A 24,126-nucleotide genomic window follows, 5' to 3' on the forward strand; every position below is an offset into this window, starting at 1 on the left:
CAACACGTAGGATTTAGTTTCTTAAAAGTTCTAACAGTCAGCTCTCTAGTACCAGAAAAAATTAAGTTTAGATGCCTGGCTAGAGGACTCTTTTCTGCAAGAAGCAGGATTTGATACCCCTATTGATGTAAACGTGTGAAGCTCTTCGGTTTTTTTTCCTCAGATCTTTTGCTTAAAGGTTGCATGTTAAATGGGGAGCATCAATAATTAATAAGATGATGTGCCTTTGGAAAGCAGATTATAAAACTGGAAGAAAATACATAGAGTCTGAAATTCCAGCATTCCTTAGTTTAGTTACATGTACCTATTTTAAAACATAAACGTTTTTATATTTTGTAACTGTTTGGACATTCAAACCTTCAGATAACTTCTGTCCATTAACTGATGGAACAAACAGTGAATAAGAAATATTCTTGTTCTTCTCCACAACTTACATAGGTTTTTAGGCTTGAAGAATCTTCTGAAAAGCTAAATATACTCCATGTTCATTCCTTTGTTTCTAATAACTTCTGCCATATTCTAAGCAAACTTTTAAATTTTTCTCCAATGGGGAACAGACAGCTGGAGCAGAACTGTGCATTAACTTTTTGAACTGAACTGGGCTTTATGAAATTAAAAAGTAATGGGTATTTGTTGATGCTCTTAAGGAATTATGCAATTAAACTGTACTCCATCACACTGTTTTTTAAAAAAGTGTCTGCCTCCCTGATACCGTGCCTTTTTCTTCCACTGTACCTGATAAAATTATTATTATTTTTACACTTCTTCATATTAGAAATATTTCCTTTTTACAAGAAAAGGTAAAGCTTCTTCCATCCCATGTCTGTGCAATGGGTTTCACATGTACCTCATTGAGCTGTGAATTTCCATCTTTACTCTGCCCCTAATGAGTGGTTCAGTAACCAGACTGTTTGCTTCCCTCTCAGCCTCTGTACTTGTACCAGTTCCTGTTATAGGTGAGGGAAAGCTAGATCAGCCTAGGTGAACCAATTTAATTTTCCCTTTTCAGACTGGTTTTCAGAACTTCCTTTTCTTGGACCTGAAACATGATCATAAATGGGGAGTGAATTGTGAATTCTTTCAGAGTCTGGACAATGAGCTTGCATTTTTGTAAATACATTTTAAAGCCTTTCAGTCGTGATCTGGTTATTTGCTTTAAATGTTTGATATCTCCTCAGCAAAATGTCTGGAGCAAGGCCTGACATTTTGCAAGGTATATATTTGCACAGCACCCAATCTAAAGGGTTCTTTACTCACTTGCTCTTTACATGCAAGACAAAACTTAATGAAAATACATCATCTCAATTCATGGCTGAACGGGTCTTTGATTAGTCCAAATCAGACAAAACAAGATATATCAAATTGACTATTTTCACTGGTGGCCATTTTCACTGACTTACTTACCTCCCTCTTCAGTAGCTCTGAGGGATGTCATCATGTCCAGTCCAGGATTAATATCTCAAATTCAGAAATTATAAGATGTATCTCAATAGAAGTAATATGTTGAATTTTTCTCATTTCATTTGGATTCAGTGGAACTATTTAGAACAATTCCACGTATGGAAATTTATGGGGAGGCTCGATACTGAGCAGACATAAGATGACCCTATTATCAAATTCCTTCCTAAAGTTGCATGAGTTTGAATGATTGTTGCAACTGTGTTAATCATGGAGCAAGAAAAGGTCACTAAGAAAACTTGTAATCATGCTGTGACCATTAATGACACTGAAAATCACCATATCCACTCCCCAAACAAGAGGTATATAGAGAAAGAAAGGCTGTGAGGCAAAGAATATAGTCAGATTTTGTTAGACTTTTCAGCTTCCACAGAAGTTCTAAACATGTGTTTTCCAAGGGAGCGTAAGTAAACTTGACGAATCAAACAACCTCTTTAATACCTTTAGTTCTTTTCCCCTTTGATTTTTTTAAAATTTTTATTTTGTAACAACTCTAGTTCTCTACTGTAAGATATTCCTCCATAATTTTTCCTTGCAGAACACATTTAAAAATCATTTATGTTTGTTGATGCTGTTGGAAATGTACTAAGCATTTTGGCCTGCAGGCAATGTTCAAGCTGCTAAGTAGATGAATGAAGACCAGGACAACATGCAAAGGCAGGTGAAGAAGCAGAATCTCAAGGCATCGTTGAGAAAATATTGTAGAAAAGAAAGTTTATTAAGGACTCACAAAACTTCTAGAACTGATGGAACACGGAGAGAAAGGATGGATCCAATATAGACAAAAATGGAACCAAATTGCTGACACTCCAAAAAGGAAAAAAAAAATTAAAAAAAAATTACATTCTTCAGATGGGGAAACCAATAAGTGCAGAAAAGCATGTGGTTCAGCTTGGTATATTGTGAAGGGATGACCTCATAAGCTACAAACAGGGATAGGACATCAAAAGAGAAAACTGCAGAGTGAAGCAGAAATAACCTAAGTAAGTTAGGAACAACACGTTAAAATAGATGCTAAGATCCAGGCAAAATGCCTTCTTTAAAACGGTAATATCCTAGAGAAACCAGCATGAGTGACCTAGTCATAAATCGGGATCAATAGTATATGGGTACCTCAGAAACTTCGTGAAAAATAATCAATAGACATAGTATTCTCAAGGTATGTTTTACAGTAGGCAGAGTAAGATATACAAGCAGATGTTAAAGAAAGCATGAAGTCAGCCGTCTGCATGCAAATATAAGAGAATCTGTCAATCATGGCTTTTCAGCTAGCTCTATATGTACTGAATTCATGGCATGGTGGAGGGTAGAGCAGAGACTCAGTATTTAAGAAGTGATTCGTCTCAGCTACACCTGACTCATCCCAGGCTCCCTTCATAGTTAATAGAAAGAACCAATGCTTCTCATGAGCAATACCTCTCATCTTTTTGTGGTGGTCTAAAATGAAGAAATGAATTCCATCTTAAAAGCACCTTCTTCTCATTGATGTTACAGGAGTAACCAACTCAGATGCGGATGTCCAAGTACAAAACTATAAACTGTGGTGAACGAATACCAATTCAAACTTTTAGCTACAGCACCCCATTCTGTTGTGTTGGCTACATAAGCTAAAAAACAGTAAAATGACATGAGGTGACTCTTACACGCTCTTCAGTACCTTCTAGGAGCAGCTAGTCAGAAAACTGAGATCAGAAAATAACAGGTTTAGCTCTGAGCAGTGGACCCAATCTGGAGCCAGATGTAAATACAGACAGCCATTGTGTAATGGTTCACAAAGCATACACAAAGCCAAATCCCTTGACAGGATAATTCACAGCAGTAATATAATTTCAAGAATGGAACTACATAAAAATGAGGCAGCTTAGCTGAAGTGAAATAAAAAATAACAGCTCTGGCTGTAAATCTTGTCAGGGAGATTTTTTGCTTTAGAGGCACACACTGGAGGCCACATTACAAAAAAGTTCAGAAAAGACAAAAAGTCCCAGAAGAATAAAAGGGGATATTAGCAGTAAAAAGATAGTTTTCCCACATGTTAGTCACATCTGAGTGATTAAAATATAGAGGAAATTACATTCTGGCAATTTAAGGGAAATATAAAATCAAGATAAGGCAGAACAAAAATATTCTGAAAAGCAGCTTAATAAAAAAATTGCATTTTGATTCATATAAGTGTGGCTGAAGCTTTCTCCTGGTTTATTTTGATTCCACCTTTCATAAAAGCTGTGATCTGCTGCAGTCTAACAATGGAATTATGACAGAGTCTCTAAATATTGTTTGGAGAAAGATAACTCTGATGGGATTTCAGAGCCTCAGTGCAGACAGACTGGTGAATGATGTTCAGTTCCACTTGCAATCAAAGGAGAACCTGTTTTGCTAGGGCTCTTTCTGATGATTTTATAAATGCACAGAAAGGAATGGAAAAACTTCTTAAGTATCTCCATCTTTATAGGAAAAGAAGGAAGGAACCACTCTTCTTGAAAATAAGGTCTAATTCTTCCCCCCTTTAATTTTAAGCATCCTTTATAATAGCTCCTGAATGTCTCATCTAGGTAATTACAGGATTTATTTTAAAAGTATTGCTTAAAGGGAAGCTGCCATAATTATATGCACTTGAAGCTTTTCAAGACATAAATTACTGGCTACACTGCTAATAAAAGGCAGACTGTCAAGAGGTGTCCCAAATCATTGGGTTAATGACTTTAGGTCAGCTGGCCTTTTAGAAGGTATAATTAATGTCTGTAGTTAAAGCTATAGCTATAGTTCCTGTGGAGACTAGTATTATGTATTAATTAGGCCACAGAAAAATGGTGATGCCAAATCATACTTAAAACCTTCAGAACCAGAAGAGAACTTTTGTAATTTGTATTTATGCTTGTTAAGGGCTGTGTGTGTAAATTCTCCTGATGAGAGTTGGTCTCCTGATTTGTTGCATCCAAGGTTATTTTTTTATCTTCTGTATTGTTCCTTTAAGCAAATAGATTGGGAGTTTCATTCTTAAGCAGAGGCATGTTCACTATGCTAAGCAGGGTGACAGTTATATTACTTTGCAACACCATGAGATCTGGTAGGGTATTTTTTGGGTTATTGTGAGATATCTTTTCTTTAGACCCACTTCTCCTGCCGAGAATGTGGACAGATGCAGCTCCTTTAAAGATAAAGGACCCCTGCATGCATAATGTCACAAAACTTTCCCTATATTCTCCAGCTCTCCCCAAGAGACTTGTCTACTACTGGTTGCCTTGCTGGGCCTCACTGGGAAGCAGGGCACAGCACTGCCTTGTGTCCCCTCTAACTATACTGTATTTTTTCTTCTCCTGTTAAAATCTCTTGAGTTTTGTGGACAAAAAATGTCTTTCTGGGAAAATCCTTCTAGTAGGTATGATCTTCTATGGGGTTTTTTTGGAACAGGTTCACTCTTTTGTGTGCTCAATTAAATGTCAGATGTTAGAAGTGTTAAGATACCCCAGCATGTGATTAAGTTGCGTGATTTCAACAAAACATGTATGTGTAAAATCGAGCCTTCTCCTTTTTTAAAAGTTTTTATTTTCTTGGTGATACCTTGGCCTTCTATCTGGTGAGTAAAATTTTGACCAGAAAGCAAATCCTCTGGCATGAATAGGACATTGACTATGGTTTAGTTTCCCCGTGGTTGGAGCTTCCACAGTGTTTTCCCCAATACAAATTCTGTAATGTTTAAATTGCTGAGTAAATGATGCTGCCTTTCATCTAGCAAAAACACTTAAAGAGTCTTACTTCTCTGTCTCTGTTTGTATTTCTGTATGCTATTTTGGATTTTGGTACATGTACAGCATCACATGAAAGCACTGGTGATCTCAAAAGTAACTACAAAAAGGACAGAACCTGGCCAAAGCAGTCCGACTTGGTGAGGAAGTAGCCATCTATTTTGTTCCTTTCATAGTTTCTTAAGCATTTTAGCCGAAGAATGTGTTTTTCAATACAAGTTGACTAATCTGTATTTTTCGTTCTGATATTTGCATAGCCTATTCCAATTTTTACTGGAAATTTACACCTTAACAACTTTATTAACAGCTATGAATCTGACCGATTTTCATGATTCTTCTCTGTTGAAGTTAGACATAGGAGGCCCATTTGTAGGAGATGTAGTTGATCACCAAACAGAGGAATACATTGTAGTACAAATCAGCCAGTCCGAAGATACTGGATCGAGGAGGAGACGCCAGCAACAGGTGATGGTCTTTCATTTTCTTTCACTTCTTTTTTTGAGATGTGTTTTATCACTTATATTTCCATCACCATTGTGCAGATTAAGTGGTTGTGGTTTTCCCTGCTGTGAGGTGTGTCAATGTCAGCATTAAAAAACTTGTTCTAATAACAGTAAAGTTACACATTCTTTTGTCTTTGTAAGACTTCCTTTAGCTTCCTGTATTAAAATTTTGTAAAATTTATGCCCCTTGACTGACACTTAGCATGGAAGTTCTTGTGTCTCAAATTGGCAAAGTTTCAAAAGTTGTCTTAGAAGGAAGAAAAAAGTGCAAAGTGCCTTTTCGCACTCACTAAAATACATTTTCAGATTTTATTGCAAATTCTTTCCTTAAACGTGTCACATTTATTTGCTTTATTTCTCTTAAGGCTTTCTCATTGTTGATGTTTTGTAACAAGTTCCTGCTCCTCTCTTCCAGAGAACTTGGCAAAGGAGGATCTTTTACAGCCCGTCATTGTTTATCACTGAAACATAAAAATAAGCTTCATCACTTAATAAATAGCATTGACATATTAAAAACTGCCTCTCATTATGTTTACATGATGGGATGGCCTACCTCTACCAGTGACAGCACAGCTGAACAATGCCATCAATATTCCTGCTTTCACCCAATCTCATAGTCTACAGCAAAAGATTAGACCCACTACCTCAACATGGCAAACAATACCATAATGGCAATTACTCTTTAAACCACCCAGCCCCATGACGAGGAGGCTGCTTGAACCTGTGCTGTCAGCAGCAATCCCCATGCAGCCTTCATGCTGCTGTGGGGCAGCCCAGTGCACAGCTGGCTGCAGTAGCTCACTTCTGCTGGCATGTCAGCAGAGGTCCTGAAGTGACTGAAAGAGTAGCTACCCAAATTAACCTTCCCTGCTCGTCAGACACTTCTCTGTGCCAGATGTCCCACGCTGGCTGATTGAGCTGGTTTTTTCTGCACTTTGTAGCATAGAGGGTCAGGACAGGCTTGGGATTTAGGTCCCCCTTCTCTAAGTCCCTCTTCTTTAAAAAAGACAGCCTATCTTTTTTAAAAGCCTATAGTATATTTGCTAAACTTGCATGACTATCAGTGTGTAGTAATGGACAAAGTGTTTATTTTCTGAAGATTTTTTTTTTTAATTTACTTTTTCTAGAAGATCAGCAAACAGTAATTTTGTTTACTGAAATTCTACCATGTCTGGGGGTATGACACTGCTCCTGGGCCTTTCATCATCTGTACATTAGGTATGTTAGTTTTCTTCCCAGGCAGATTTTGGGAGTGAACCACATTGTTGTCTCTGAGTCTTAGATGCTTCTTGTAGTCAATGTAAAGTGTGACTCAGCATCCTGTCTCTGGTGCACCTCCTGGATGTGTCTCTCGCTTCATTGATTGAGTGAGGAATGAGTTTGCTTCAACCAGGTGGATTAATTTAGGCTGATGTGTGTTATGCCCTGTCTACAGAAAATTCTCCTAAATGGACAGGAGAGAGAACAAAAAGGAATAAAACCCTAGAGCAGAGACATATCACTTTCACTGACTTTTAATATTGCCAAATGTTCTTAATTTCTTGCAGGTGGCATACAACTGGTCTCTATCTTTAAGTTCAAGAAGAAATCAGCAAATCATCACAACAAGAACCTTTCAGATACCAAACAGGTTGGCTAAGAGAGACTGAGAAATGATCCATTGAAATAGTAGTTTGCATAGACCAGGCTATGAAAGAATAGCTAATATTTTAAAAATAATCTACCATTGTCTGTTTCAGAGGGGCGGGAAAGGATGACTTCGTATTGCTTTTTAAATAGATTTACAAGGCTGGTTTGCACTTAAGTTGCTTTCTAAACAATGCTATTTAGAGGTGTAGAATGAAAACGTTTGAAAAGTTGCTTGCAGTTGTAAAGATATAACACATACACAAATATTTGTAGGTACTCAATATAAAATTAATGCATAAATAAAACCAATGGTATTTCATTCCAGAAATAAGCAAAACTTCACTTTTTTATTTTTTTTCTTATTCTCCCCCCCCCCTCCCCCCCCCCCCCAGAGGCACCATCTTCATAAACATTCAAGCTTTCCTACAGGAGCCTGGAAGTGTTCCTCTCTCCATGAAGCATCAATATCTTCATGCAAATATAGAGGCACAAGTAACAATTGCGTCCATCATCTTAGTAGGTGTCTACGTGCTGATCATACTGGAAGTAAGCCAGTTTTGTACTTTGATTTTATTTTTCCTCTACACTGTAAATGGAGCATAAGGAAGGGTTTCATTGATGGGCTTTAATATATTTTTAAAATGTGTATGTGAATCCTTGGTATACTATCATTGTTGCTAGTGGCATGAATAAGATACATGTGAGGAAATTGTTCTGAATTGTAACTGAGTTTGGCAAGTTATATTAATGTTACAGTGATCTTGTGTATTTTTCTATTAGGACCTATTAGTGTTTTAACATTTTAACAGAATTATAATTTGGCTCTGAAAGTGAAAATAAGTCTGGGCTATAAAAGGAGTGGAAAGTCTGTTTTTAAGTTAATTCTTTTTTAAGATAACCAAAGATTGTATTTTTTTTTTACCTTATTCCCTTCTCTAAGGCACCTCAAACTATGAATGTAGTGTACTTTTAAAAAGTTAAACTGACCACACTTTTTAATGAGTGACATTTAGAAATTCTTTTACTGTATTATTTTATAAGGAAATTGAGTATTAGTTAACATGAAGAAGTGAAAGGACAGGGAACTTTAAATATATATTGCAACATCTTTCCAAAGCCTTGAGATACCAAACCCAATGAAAATGCACTGCATCAGCACTAAGGATGGAAAACATGCCCGAAACAGCACAAGGCTCCAACTGACTATTTTGAACTGAAAACATTTACTGTCTGATTGTCTTGAAATAAGATGAGGGAGAGAGTATTTTTTTATTTTTTTTAATTCATGTAAGCATCCACTCTGTCAGTGAATTGTCCAAGTTGAATCACACCTGATTTAGACTAGTATGAAACACAGAAGTGAATCAAAATCAAATCAAATACTTCAAGGTATTCCATTCCAAATATGTCCCAGCATGCTCATTTTTCTTCCACATCCCTTGTGTATTTTAAACTATCCATCCTGTTACCAGCTGAAATTTAAGATAGTTGAACACCTAATCAAATATCAATAATGGTTACACACAACATGACAGATACTTTAGACATTTAGATTATGTTGTTCAGCAATAGTGATTTATTTATGAAGCTAAAAATGCCTCTATGTACTTTATAAATGAGCAAAGAGATATAATATTAAGTGTGGAGGAGGATTGGACTAGATTTTACTATAAATATAGGTAGGCATGCAGCACATCACCAAAACAATCTTAATACTTTTAAATGCAGCTTTTGTTTTTTAAAAAAAACCCAAGTAAGCAACCTTTAGCAATTGCAAAAAAAAAATAAAAATCAGGTTTTTAATGTATGTAGAGGGTGGTTTTGTGTTTCATCCTAGAAAGCTGCTTTGGAACAATTTATGTGTAAAAGCAAATAAAGGCTTAAACTGAAAAGCAAAGGCAAGCGAAGCATGTATTTTCCTGTAATTTCTAAGGAAAAGCTTTTAAACAACTTTTTAACTTATTGTTTCTGTGAAATATTAAGGAAAAATTTCTGTTGTAGGCAGAAAAAATATTTATTCAAATTCAAAGATATAAATAGATATTTAAAAGTAAAATTTTTGAATTTAAAAATGTGAGAAGTCACCTTTTGCATCATGATATTGTCCGTTTTCTCCATAATACCTGTAGGAATGACAAATGCTACAACCAGAGTAAATTATAAACTATGAATATATAAGCTTGAAATAACTGTCATAGAATCAGAAGTTGACTGTTGTTTGATTCCCTCAGAGATCTCTTGCAAGAGATAGATGTAAATATTGTTAGATTATGTAATAGTGGGTTACCTTATATTCAGTATTTATAACTTTAGTGCCTGAAGTCCTGCTTTCTCCACACATTGCTCTCTCTATTCCATTAGCAGTTATCACTGTTAGAGAAATCAATTGGTGTTGCTGTGGGAGCGATCTCTCATGGATTTTCATTCAGTGTTGCTGCTCTCCATCTTTTACAAGTTTTTATTATTTTCCTGTGTTTTATTCATTATTATTGGCAATACAGGTTCAACTTCAGACAGTGTGGACACACTAAACAAGTTTTAGAGCTATATTTTCACATATTTTCTTACATTGATGAAGAAAGAAGCAGCATTTTATCTGTTATGACTCACAAAAGCCACTTGAATGTGTGCCTCTTGCTCCTCCTGCACAGCACTTTTCTCAGAACGTGAATTGTAGATCTTGTGTCCACAACCTCCTCAACCCCACTGTCCTCATCTTTTAATCCTTCCTTCCCCTTCTCCCCTTGCCCTTTGCTACCTTAGTCACCAGGGAGTGTGCAGGAGAACAGACTGCAAGGGCTTCCACCTCCTGCAGATACAGATGATGGGAAAAGCTGATGAAGTAAGAGGTTCCAGTTGGAAAATGAAGTGGATTTACTGTAAACTGTGATTTTCTCAAAACTTTCACCACTGTGAAGATACAGAGTAAATTCTGCTTTGAGGCAGCTCTTTGCTTCTATGTTGGCATCAAATCCCCAGGAGGTCAATGCATGTCATGGGCCAGTCCTTGTCAGTGGAAAATTCTTACTGTCTCAGGGCATGCTGCTCTTCATAAAACACAGAACTTCATTTCTTCAGATATTTATTTTAAGTGTTATTTCTTTTGAAACTGATTACATATTCATGAAATGCGCATACGTTTCTGGTAAAAGAAGATGCCTTTTTTCCCCCTTTAATTTCTAATGATTTCTTTTTTAAGCTTACTACAAATATGAGTATTTTCTTCAATCCAACTCTGTCCCTTGAAATTTTGGTATATTGCTTTTAACTTTCTTCAGATGGACATCTCATAGTTACATTTTCTGTTTGAAATCTGTGGGTTTTTTTCTTTTTTTCCCCATGTAATCATCTTTTCCTTCAGTAACTAGACATTCATTCTCTTGAAATTGATTTTTCTTTCGATCAGTTGCCTCTTTGCATTTCAGTCTTCTCTCCCCTGCCCTTCTCCCCGAGAAGAAAGGAGAAAAACCCATCTGCTGCTTCTGGTACACACAGTCTACACAGCACAGGAAATTAATCCAAGTGTATGTTAAAAACAGAAAAAAGTATGCCAGGGTTACCTTTGTTGATTTCAGCTTTACCATCTGACCCTTCAGGTTTACTGATAAACATAGTTAAGATGGGATATAAGTATGCTTTCACTTTGGTCTACAGGGACATCTGGTGTAAAGTGCTGATGTACAGAGTTCTACGCTGATGTTGCTGTACTAAATTAGTTCACAATGTAATTCAAGATAGGCTTTATCTAGTTTTGATCCTCAAGATGCATAGCCTCTTTTGATTAAGAACTCGAGGGGAAAAAAACCCAAAACCTTAGAAATTTTAATTTTTACATTTTTTTGCTCCAAACATCTTTGTTCTTTCAGCTAAGAATGCATTTTGTCTTTTGCCTTCTTTTATTTTCATTCTTTTTTCAGCAAAGCTTTTTTCTATGTTTATAACTAAACTGACACTTTATACCCCATTCACCCAGATTCAGTAAGAAGTGGTGCGTAGTTTCTGGTGGTACAGCATAGACAAGGAAAAGTAGAGTGGATAAAATCTCATTGTTTCTTCTTTTCAATACTGTAAGATAGTTTTGATTTTCTCCTTTTGCCTGTATTTGCATACACAGAGAATAGGATAATACGCTGGTTACTCTGTTAATATCATGAAGTTTTATTGGTATTTCGAAAAGTTTCTTGAGTTGACAAAGCTCTTTCTAGTAATTCTTAACCGCATGTTTGCAGCTATGTTGGAGCTACATTAATTAGAAATAGGTAAGGAATAATGTTAAAAATTTATTATTAAAGGACAGAGCTCATTAATTTGAATGATTATTGTGTGCTTTTGTCCAATATTTTCTTTTAATAATGTATTTATTTTGTGTTGTGGTTTAAAATGCAGTGTTAGCTGTTTATGATGCTTAAATAAGCTAGCAGAAACAAATATGAAGGTAATGACCTTTTAAAGGCTATTTTATAAAACATTTTATTTAGTAGGGAGAAAATACAGAATAACAAACATTCATTTTATTAAAAAAAAAAAAAAAGCTATACTAGCACATCAAATGGCGGAAAAGTGATACCAGCAAGTATCAGAAATTCTGTAAGAGCCTCCAGAGGGCTTGTTTAATCACAGGAGCTATGGTTCAGTTTCATATCTTGTCTGGTAGGTAGCCCTGTGAATGATCTTGCCAAGATATTTCAAATCATTTTAATGATCTGACATCTCGAATAACATTTACATGTCTGTATTTCTCCTTAAAAAAGAAATACCTGAAAGTGCAAGGTCTGGCTTTAAAAGTTCTAGCTTTTTACTAGCATGAATTATTAGCCTATAATCATAATTTTTATTACTTTAATGGGAATAGAGAGTGTCAGTTTCTCTCCATATTACTTTTTTATTATTAACTAGCTTAAATTATGAATAAACATCTCCTAAGCTTAATTTCTTTAACTCAAAGCAGAGTGATTTCTAATAGTATCTAACCAGCAGAAATTAGCTGCAGATAGCAAAACTTTTACGTGGTTCAGTCTGACCATTTTTCTACTATTGTGGGCTCGTTGAACCAATGTTTCCTCGCAGGAAGCATTTTTACGAATGAAATAAGATGTTTGTTATTACTGCTGTCTATGCTCACACAGTCCAGTTTTTGCTTATTTCCAGTAACGAGGCTGTTTATCTGTACATGGAACATTATGCTTCAAAGAGGGAATAGGAGAACAGAAGAGATATTCACTGGTATATGAAATGTAATACTAAGAGATGGCAGTAGGCTAGTCTTAAGGGAGAGTTTTTCCAATGAGGAGCCACAGGAACTAATGATCTGCTTACTCAACATGGTTTGTCACTTCCCATCCATTCTCCTATTGATCTGTCTTTAAATATAGACAGAGAAGAGCGTGGATTAGAGTGTTCCCTCCAGCACATATATCCTACCAAAAGATTGGTAGCAAAGGGACAGAAGAAAATCCATGGCCTTTATTGGAAAAGACTGTAAAAAAGAAAATTGTAGCTGCTGCTCTCCCTGACTTTTGTGAGGGCTATGATATTCCTGCTGCTATTGCTTTCATTTGTGCTAGGATGGAAAAATTGAGAAGAGGAATTAAAATGCTGCAGGAGTCGACAGAAAATCAGGGTAGAGTTATCAGAACAAAACCATCTATCCTCTTTGGTGAAGAGTCTGAGCCATACCTCACTGGGCAAGAATAAAATTTTGCCCTCAGTTGCCCCCCTGTCTGGGGATGGGAAGGAGCAAAACTGCCTATGATTGGGGCAGAAAGGGAAAGCCAGTGCCCCTGGGTGTGCTGGCCATCTTCCAGCAGGGCAAGGATGCTCTCCTGCCCACTGTTCCTTCCTTGAGAGACTACTGTCCTGACCTGGGAAGAGAGAAGGCTGCCTTGGTATTGTCTTGGTTATCTGCAGTGTTTTACACTGAGGTAGAAATGGAGCCAAGAGGTAGGGCCTGGAGAGTGAACTTCCCAGCCTAAACCTGAAATTGTAAGTGTTGTGACTCTGAGCGTTGCATGGAACCTGAATCCTGTGTAGTGAAACCTAAACCATAAAGTCCAGTAGAAAACCAGCTTGAATTAAAACCTAGCTCCCTCTGGTACAGGCTAGCTGCATCCTTCCAGGGGCAGCATGTGATTGTGGGTCTGCTTTGGAATCCCCTTAACTGTAAAGCACCATTACCATTCAAAAGTATACTCTATTTTTTTTTAGTTTATTTTTTATTCACACCCCCACCAGCTGAAAATGTGCAATATGAGAGCAGACTTGCAGTCTCCACGAATAATACTTTTAAGACATAAACTGAGGGTGTGCATTGGGAATGGTATCAAGGTATGCGGAGCAGGTACAGGCAGCAAAACCTGCTGAGATAAGTGTTGGAGGACTGGATTGAACAGGCGGATCCAGATGTGGGGTGGATCCATCCATCCTGCCCCCCAGAGTGAAATACTCACCCTAGATGTTCGCCCAGAAAGCAACTAAGCTGTGTGGACTATCAAGACTTATGGTCATTCCCTGGCTTTCTCTGATTTAGGAGGAGGGTGTGACCTCTGTGCATTTTGAGAGACTCAAAATGACTCTAAAGCAGCTGTGCAGGAGCTCCTTTGCAACACTGCAAGTTGCTCCTTGTGATGAGCATTGGATCAGTACCCCTGAGGTGCCTGGATTTCTACCGCTTGGGTAGAGCCACTGCCACCAACAAGGAGGCTCCAACAGACAAAGCCAATACCAGTTAGTTAAGCTACAGTTATTTTTATCAGCTGTAAGTGCAACAAAAGGAGTGTAAAAGCAGCAGAGTGCTGTAAGACAAGTACAGGATAAGTATAAATTCAAACAAAAATGCAGTATAACAGCAAGCAAAATCCCCAGCTGGTTCCCAGCTTAATATGTTGTAAAAATGGTTTTGTATTATGAATTCAGTATAAATATTGATTTTACACTGACTGTTGCCTAATTGTTAGATCTATCTTCGTAGAAGTCTGGCTCTGCTCTCTCTGATTATGTGTGCTTTAAGGAAAAATACCTTCTTTTGGGTGCTATGGTACTTCTGTATTATGTAAATTGGCCTTAATTAAGAAATTACTAGGAAAAAGTTGCCACTGGATGGTGCTGCTTGCTATTCTAAGGAATTGATAGGATTGTCTACTTTAAAAGATATTATCACCCAGGCTTCACTTTTTGCAGAATGTAATTTTTTGAAATAATAAGAGTCATATTTTCAACACTAAGTGTAAAAACTAATTTCCAAATGTCCATTTTCTATTTTCTGTTGCTTTTTAAAACTAATTTTGAACTGCATTTTATTCAATTTGTGAAAGACTGTCAAGCACAAACGTGTTGCCCTCTCTTGCATACTGTGTATGTTGTTGTGGGTTGGTTTTTTTCCTTTCTTTTTTGAGACAGGCAATAGAACATTAAATTAGCTTAATTGAATGCTGCTGTTCAGCTTCTACTCTGCCTATGGCAACCAAAGGGGTAGAGAGCCATGAAGACTTAAAATTTTAACAAGGTATTAGGACACATACACTTCTAATGCACGCAAACAGAGATGAGAACCACTCAGCTTCTTTTTTGGGCCTCAAGTGGTGTCTTCCTTCAGCAAGAGCAAGGGCAAAAGTAAATGAAAAAGCATGAGAGAGTGTAGGTGGCAGGCGTGGAGGAAGATGTGAGAAAAAGGCAGAGAAGAAAACTGGAGTGAGAAAGAGAGGAGATGTCAGCGATTAAAGACTCCCCAGGCGAACTTGCTGGCTAGAGGAGAAAGCTTCATATAAAGGTAATGTGAGTGCTGCAGTTTGCGGTACTTTTGTTCATAATGCATTGCTGTAATTCTGTATGGTCATATTACCCTAATATTGAAAGAAGACTGACAAAGATTCACACAGGGGAAGTAAAATAGGTTTACTTTTTGGGATTTGCTCCATGCAATTTCCGTAATACCACAGAAAAAAGGCGAACTAATACAGGTGTTAACTTGTCTTGGATACCATGTAGTATTACTTTTAATCACCTTCTGTTTAAAGATAATTTTGCGTAGTGCTATCTTATATTTTGAAACATTGCATTAGGAAGTGGCAAATTGTTGCCTTCTATGCCTTTCCCTAAGGCAGGGTTGTTTATACCATGACTTTCTCCACTCTCACTGAATTCTAGCAAGTGATTTGGCATGCTATGTGAGTGAAAACAGACATTATAGCAGAATGTCATAGGTGGGTACTTTCTTACCTTGGGGTTGTGTAGATGTTCTTCAGGAGTTACACAGTTTGCTATGGAATCTGATGTTGCTATTAAAAAAATCCCAAACAAGTCTTTTAGAGCTAGGAATTTGTCTGTAAAAAGAGCTTATTGATGTATAGGGAATGTCGTGGGGTTTTTGTTGGGTTTTTTTTGGTTTGTTTTTTTTTTCTTCCCCCCCCCCCCCCAAGTTACCAGAATCAGCCATTTATGGTGCAATTAATAAGAATGCGTGTTAGTACTAAAATATGCAGCTAATGTTTCCAAGTCCAGAGACCTCTCCAGTCTGTGCTCTTTAGTGATCTTGGGCATATATTTCATGCATATGGTAGTACCATTATACTGAATCAACATTGAATTCTTGTAAAAATGAGGAAGCTGTTGGTCAAGGGTTGGTTGGGTTTTTTTCGAGCAAGGCATACTTATGTACTGTGATGCAGTTTTGATATATTTGTACTTACTAAAAGGATATTAATAATAAGATTTTATAAAAAATTTAACATAGTAAAAAGTCATATTTTATGATTCGTGTGTCTGCATGTATAGAATACACAGTGTCCTAATCTGCAGACAAAGATAGGAATAGACGTTCTTGCTGTTACTGATTTTTGTAATGCTTGTAATCACTTTGGAATGCACATAATCTTTCAGCAGCTGTACCCCACGTGGCTGCCTCAAGAACTGATTTAGTCCACCTCTGAATACTGCATCAGTATGTCATACTTTCTAAACTATGTCCAGCAGTTTCCTTTTGCTTCATTAAAATCCTCACAGAATTTACTTGCTACTGCTTAACTAAGTAACTCTAAGGCAATTAATTTTCCATTATCATTCATTTTGCACTAGCTGTTGAGACACATCCACTGTAAGGGGTTCCCATGTGCTGGGAAGAGTGCCTCACAGCTGAAGAACTTGCACTACTGTTTCTGCAGAGCTTGTGTAGGGAGCAAAACAAGAGCAGGAGGGTGAGGAGGTAAAGCATTAGCTGCCATCACCAGCTGAAGGGAATGTACATTGCTATACCTTCACTAACTGGTACTGGTTAATGGTCTGTTTAATATAGGTGAGCATGAAGAAAATCAAGTAAACATGTTTGGCTCCACTGACCCTCATTTTCTGATACTCTGATCTCATCTGTACCTGACTATGTCCTGTATTTCTAGTCTATTGGTCCATATTCTGCCCAAATTGTGCAATTTGCCAGCAGTAAAGCAAATTTTTATGAACTGAGAATCTGATGCCATTCAACTTTGAACTCTGCCCTGCAGTAGATCCACTTCAAAGTATTGCAAGGCTTTTTTTGGCCCTTGTTGTTTTCTAACATAACCTGAAATTTTCAGTTTTGTTGCTTGACAGAGTTAGGAAAAGTTAGCTAAATTAGTTAGTTAAATTACAATTGCATTTCTGCAAATTTATCTGATGTCAGTTTCAGGCTTCAGCATTTATTTTCCAAACTGTAATTGGATCAAATACATTTAACATGAAAAACTGAAGTCTCATCTGTATCTTGCTAAAACAACTGGAATAGTCCAAGGCAAAACAGACCACCAAATTTATGAAGTATGTGACAGCAAATGATAACATAATCTCCAAAAAGGGATCTGACTGAGGAAATTCTTTTCAGAGGCAGTCAGGCTAATACTATCTTGATTACCTTCAGGATAATCAAGACTCTTTGTCTTTGAAAAAAACCTCTTCTACTGCTAACCCAATAAACCCTTACTAAAACATGAGAAGGCACAGACGTAAAACATGTCAGGAAAAAAGCTATCCTAGAACAAATTTTACTCCCCTTCTCTCCCTCCTTGTCACCTGAGAATAAAGAATTAAACTAGAGACTTTATAAAGTCTAAGGGGGATTTGGCTGTTGATTTTATAGGGAAGGTCTTAGCTACTCTCGAGGTAGGTGGAAAATACATAAAACACATATGTGGATATAGGCTTGGGAATAACTGCCTCCTGTTCAAATACAGCAATGCTGTTACTCTATTGAATGAAACTAATTTATCAGTAAAATAAATAGTTCAATACAACAAGCTTTACTGGAAAAAAAAAGTGGATAAGAAATGAATTGAGGCATTAGAAGATTTACATTAAAGTCACTGACAGTCATCTTTCAACTACCATTTATCACTTATAAATAAGGACTTGTGGAAATAAAATGTTTGTTATGATGTATCATTTATCAAGTATCTTCAGAAGCACATTCTGGAAATATGCATGCCCTGGATTTGAGCTGGGAAATGCGTACTCTGAAATAGCATACAGGTAACCATTCAATTGGTTTCTAAATAATTTCCTTTTATCTTCTGGAGCACTGTACAAGATAACGTGTTTGGAATATTGAATCATTTTCATAGTGATGCTGTTGCAGTCTACAAAAGATTTGATAAACTCTGTGCAAACATTCCAAAGCACTTTCAGAGAGATAAAGAAACTTTAATCTGGAGAAGGTCTAAGTTGTCTAAGTCCATCTTGCCTTATAGCTCTGGAAAAGTATATTTTTAATTAATATCAAGCACAAAGACTTGTGGTGTAAATGATATGGGTTGCTTTCATTCCTTACCTTAAAATTAACTATTAATTAAGAATATGAGAACAATCATACAGAACCAGCATTCAGCACATTGTGTTTTATCACACAGTAAGCAATCATAAGACAAACTTTCTATAGATAATTATGAAACAAAATAATATAAAAGTTTTTCTCAATCTTTGCCCATTCTGAACTGACCCTATAGCATGACCCTATGATGTTGCTGTTGCCACACCTGCAATGTCGATGGCTTTGAGAGCCTCCATTGTTGCAGCTTTGGGTGTTTTCATTACTTCTATATAATTCTGTAAATATACATTCCCTTTTTGAAATCTCTTCAGCTCTCAGCCTAGTGATATCCTCAATCAGTGAGCTCTATGACTGAGTCATGCAATGTGAAGAGTGAAATCTGGGCTGCACTGTGTTCAGTAGCAGTTTGTATTGAGATAATTGTCCCTTTATAGAAGGCAAACATCATCCTTTGCTGTTTCACTAAGTCAGCATTGCTAGGCAATTGTCAGACAAATATAAAGATGCTGTTAATGGTGAAAATGACCCTTCTGTGAAGAAATTATAAGGCTTGTAGTTGGGCTGGGAGGTGGGGAGTTCCAGTTTGCAAACTGATAGACTAAAAGCCTTGTATCTTCCTTGTCTGTTCTCTCTTTCGTGTCTAAATGGCCATTGCTTGTTTTTGTGGGGGTTTTTTTTTTAAGAAAATTTTCTGGGAAATGAGGCAAGGAACTTTTATAATAAGCGCATTTTACAGAGCGTGCTAAAACTGACAATCATTGAAATGTGAGGATTCACAGTTGTGTGATGGAAGAAGTAAGAGGAAAACGAGGTCACTGAGATGTGGCCTTTTATAGAATAAAGGTCACAGAGGATGGGAGCATGTAAGGAGGTATTCCTGTGCAAGAGTGTGGAAACAGAAATGCAGGTATGAGGCAAGTTGTAGAGAGAGTGGAAGATTGGACAGAAGAAGGGTTGTTATGAGATATGCATAATGGAAAGAATTTTAGTGATGGCTTTTGTCAAAGGAATGAGTACCATGTAGCTGAGCAGTGGTCCAGGGAAGAGTTTATCAATGTTGGGAGATGGATTTTGAAAAAAAGAGATGAAATAGAGAGGCAAATGTAGGTACCATAATAAGATCCGCAAGAGGTATAGGCTATTTCAGTGTCTTTGATGAGTACACGTTACACTGAGTCTTTTATCAGAATTTGTTCACCTTTGCTACTGAAGTAACTTTTGGCCCACCAGTTCCTTCTGTTTCCATTCTTAGATTGTACAATGATTGTACAGGCTGATGCAGCCAACTCAAATTTATGATCTTATAGGCAATTCATATTTAAAAGAGAAACGCTATGAATTGGGATTCAGTGTGACTGTCTTTGCTTACTAGAGAATACAGAAAAGTATGCAATTTCTCAAGGATGAGAAGGATCAAACGAATACGTCTTATTTCTCACTTGATCTTTGCAAATGTATTTTAGATTCAGAACTCCACCAGATCTCTCATCTTTCCTGTGGTTAAATCTGTCTTAATTTATTTCTGAGCTTTTTTGTACCTGAGCTTTTGTTTATGGGTACACTCTGAGATTCATTCTGAAATGATACTCATCCTCCTGCCAGGCTTCCAAAGGTTTGGATCAGATCTGTACTATTTTCCAAAATAATACTAATAATGAAATTTTACTTAATATAATGCCCTCCAAATGTGTACTAGATGGAAGCGTGGTTCAAAGTGTGTCACAACTTCTAAGCTGTATCTCTTAATTTCTCCTTTTGCAAGCTTTTTTAAAATTACTTTGCAAACTTTTTTTGAGTTTTCTTTATAGTGAAAAAATTAAAGAGTAATCCATTCTTTCCTAAACCTTCCCAAACCTCAACTTCTACATATTTACATGTCTTGGAGTTTCTGTAAGTGTGCTTTCTAGGCTTGATGTTACCGTATAACTTCTACTTGATAGTTTGCTGGAATGAAGAATTGTACGTTTTACAAGTTTTTTGTAATAGAGCTTTGCACCTGAATAATCTGTGTTCATTCTTCAGGATATACTTTTGTATATCCTTCTTGAAATATCACCAGGATGAAGGAGCTGACAGAATAACTCCATTTGAACAGCATTTTTTTGCCATCTTTCTGCAGAAATTAATGCAAATTTCACCCATAGGTGACAGCAAACTCTTGGAAGCTGAAAATGCAGTCAGCACAATGTATGCAACTAAGTATACAATGAGGATGGGAGAAATGCTTATGTGAAAATATGCAAAGAAATCTAAAGCCAGTCAAATCTCAGAAAAAACATGATATCTTTCTGAGAATTGCCAAAGAGATAACATGTACGGTGATTAGACGAAGAGAAAGTCTCCAGTCTCAGAAGAGCTGAGGATTCCCTGGTAGCTTACGCTTGAACATACTTTGCCCTGGTAAAAAGCTGATCCCCCTCCCTAACCAAGACCTCTGCTTTGTGTCTTTTGTTGGAAAGAACTGTAAGGTATAATTGCTGCAATACGTTGTCAGCCACAAGAGCTATCAAATGCTCCCCCCTTTGCAGAATCAGAAGGGCCATATGTATGTGTTCATATGAATCCTCTGAAACTGGAAATCAAAGATGGAACAGTGACATCACATGCATTTCAATGAGAGCTGGTGGGAGCTGTAAGATGTGCTATGTACTTTTAGGTCATTGGGACATAAAATCCTTGGTCTGATCTCCTGCTTTGTCACTGTGAATAGGTTATTCTCCAGTGCATTTTGAAGACAAACATAGGAGGATGAGACAGATTTTTTTTTTTTTTTGACTCCTAAATCAATGATTTATATATTTATTTTTCTAGTAATTTGGTAAATTGCTTAGTTGTTTACCATTACTGTAAAAAATCTATGTTCAAAGAGAAAAACCAAAGCCAAATCTTTTCTATTTTCTTTTCCTTTACAGGCAGGCTGAAGGGCCTTGAGAGGTCCACATCCTACTGTTTCTTATCAGCAAAATATTTCTTGTGAAATTATCAGCAAATGCAGTATTTCTAGAGTTCCTTATTTCTTTCTGAGAAATAATTCTTACTTGTGTCTGGATAATATTTGAACACATTAATAGTAAATGCTGTTAATTAGATACGGTCTTTTGTAGTGTGATTTTCATTAATTACATTCTTACTTTAACTGAGTTATTTTACACAATCTGTGATCTTCCAGTCATAGTCGATTAAACAACTACAAATGAGCACTTGGAGGAAAAAGCACATTTTCAGGGCATGCTTGCTTTTATACTTTCTCCTTTAGAATTTCAAGTGCAATTTGTTCATTAGATACATAGATGTGGACAAATGTCCATATAATGTAGTAATTGCTGCAGTATTAAATGAATGTCTGTGGTGTGGTCAGAGGTTTGGATGCTATTTTCAGATGCATTGCTTGTATGCTAAAGAAACAGAGGAGAAGCACTGTTAGAGACAGAGGAGAAGCACTGTTCAAGGCTGGTTTAGTCTATACACTGGTGAAAGCAGCTTTTGAGGACCTGAGGAGGCTGTGGCAAAGGTGTCCAGTAGATTTTATGCTTGAAGCCAAAACACTTTGTATTGAAAATGCTGATGTAAAGAAACACTTCATGAAGGAAGAAAACTCTGTGTGAGTGAGACATAAAGCAGATGTACAGGCTCGACAGATCTATCTATGCCCAGAACTGGACCTCAGTCTAGTCTAGACCTGGAAACTCAGTCTAGTATGTTTCTGTATGTGTAGGATGCATCTGCTCCAGGTCTGAGCTATCTGCTTGGGAATTACTTTATAGACATTGGAGATGAACAAGCATCTATAAAGAATGAGGTGGATCACTTTCTGTCTTCTTTCCATGGGCTGTGAAGGGAAGCCAACAGGACTAGGCTTTTTGATCCTTAAGTTAGGGAGATGAATTGCTTTCCTTCTTGGGTCACTCATTGTCAAATATAAGAAAGTGGTTCTGAAGTCCCTTCTCTGCCCTGAGATCAGAACTGAGACTTATCAGGGTTTTGCACAGGCATGGCTTCTTTTTTTAATAACATCCTACAGCAAGGCAAAATAATCAGCCATTCTCTAGTCAGCTCTTTTTGAATGGGAATGGGGTGGAATAAGGAAAAAAAAACCCCAAACAAGAAAATAATCGACGACATGATTTTTTTTAATCATTTTCCCTCCTAATTTTTAATAGTAAGGAGATGTTTATAGAGTCTCTGGTCAATTCTTACCCTTTGTTGTAGATTGTCCACAGGACCCTTGCAGCGATGCTGGGCTCTTTGGCAGCTTTAGCCGCCTTAGCTACTGTTGGGGAGGTAAGTTACCAAACTGTAAGTGCTCACTTTTTTTCTGTGTATGATATTACAAATTTCCGTGTTTACCCATGTTATGATTGGGCACATGACAGAGCAGTGTTTTTCAAGACAAAGAGATGGTAGGGCAGATATTGGGATGGGTAAGCATCTTGAGGAAAACAAGTCAGCCTAGGGTATAGTCAAGAAGAGTAGAAAAAGGTCAGCTGATGGTATTTTGTTACAATTTGCAGGAAGCTGAGTACAACTATTTTCATCTTAATGCAGAATTACTGTAACACTGTTATTTTCAGTAATTTTAGGTTACCGAGCAAACCTAAATGGAAATACATTGCCTTATACTACCCTGAATAATTACACCTCCTGCTTACACCTTCCAATCCTTCCCCTCTCCCTCCTCCTCCCCCCAGCCCCCGCTTATTCTTAGTTGATATTTAATGAAACCTTTGATTGATTTTCTTTGTTTTTTCTCATAACTGGTCACCACATTATTGCTATATTTCCATAATTTCCTTCCAGTTTGTTCACAGGTGAAGCGGTATGGTTCTGTTCCCTTACCAGAAAGGAAACTAGGGTGTACTATATAATTCAGTCGTCTTTTATTTCTGCAACGTTATGTAAGGAACAACTTGATAAACCAATAGCCTAATGTAGGCTTTTGATAATGACCCACTTAGGATGCCAGCAGTACTTTGAATTAGTAATAATAATAATAGTAATAATGGTAATAATAAAGAGTCCTTTCTGTGTACCTTGTAGGAACACATTTATTTCCATCTTAGCTTATATAAATGGTTCATTAATTAAGTGGAGTTTATATTTCATAGCTAATAAAAAATTAGGTATTTCGTGGCATTTGCTGGTAATGGTATTTTTTTATTGCAGAGGCCAAGTATTGTCAAAGTGGTGGAGTGGATTGACTATGAGACACTGGCGCTGCTGTTTGGAATGGTAACTAAAACATATCTTTTGCTCTGAATGTGTTGAATTAATCACATTCAATATAGAGATGTTTCCCTTTTAAACATTTTGTTAATTGTACTTTACTGAGACATGGTATGATGAAAGTCTGGGCCTTGAGGGATTTATCAAAAAGGTGGATGATCAGACCTCTGAAGGAGCCTTTCGAAAATGTTGATTCCTTTCCATTTTTTTCAAAATCTGTAAAATTGTGTGTAACATACTAAAAACACCCTTGAGGTCTATAAATGGAAAGACCTGTTTAAATGCCAAGTATTATCATTCTCATTTATCTGGTTAATTTTGTTTACTCAAAACCTTCCCCAAGCACAGTCTGCTGGAAAAGTCGTTTTCTTTGTCTTAGTGCTATGTTTGGAGCCACAAAAAAAGCAAAGCAGAAATCGAGGAAAAATACCTGATCAGATTATAATCATATATTATTTTAAACACTTTGCTCAGAGCTATTTATAGTAAAAAGATTTGTCCAAATGCTATTAAACTCTAACACAAAATATACAACATACTGAGACAAAATTACAATTATCTGTTGCCATTCTTAAGTTTATTTATTTCCTGACACTGCTCCCTGCTTCCTGCCTTCCCCACAGAGAAAAAAAAAAAAATCTGTTGGGAACAAAGATGGAAGGACAGGACACTTCACAGAAATGTGGGAAAATGCAAGTAGTTCTTGGAGCTGCGATCTTCCTCGCTCTCTATATTGTTACTGCAGAAAGCAAAGACACTTACTGGCTTTTCTTGGTTAATG

The 24,126-nt window shown here is 36.8% G+C and overlaps 1 protein-coding gene across 1 annotated transcript in view; it reads left to right on the forward strand.

Annotated features, from left to right (window-relative positions):
• Nucleotides 1-24,126, forward strand: part of OCA2 (OCA2 melanosomal transmembrane protein) — a 163,556-nt gene that overhangs the window by 29,343 nt on the left and 110,087 nt on the right. The window contains exons 6-10 of the mRNA XM_030476159.1: nucleotides 5,509-5,666; nucleotides 7,252-7,334; nucleotides 7,726-7,879; nucleotides 22,332-22,403; nucleotides 23,286-23,351. Coding sequence (XP_030332019.1) covers nucleotides 5,509-5,666; nucleotides 7,252-7,334; nucleotides 7,726-7,879; nucleotides 22,332-22,403; nucleotides 23,286-23,351 — 533 coding nt within the window. The remainder of the gene's footprint in view (nucleotides 1-5,508; nucleotides 5,667-7,251; nucleotides 7,335-7,725; nucleotides 7,880-22,331; nucleotides 22,404-23,285; nucleotides 23,352-24,126) is intronic.

This window comes from Strigops habroptila, chromosome 2, assembly GCF_004027225.2.
Source record: "Strigops habroptila isolate Jane chromosome 2, bStrHab1.2.pri, whole genome shotgun sequence".
NCBI classification, from domain to species: Eukaryota; Metazoa; Chordata; class Aves; order Psittaciformes; family Psittacidae; genus Strigops; species Strigops habroptila.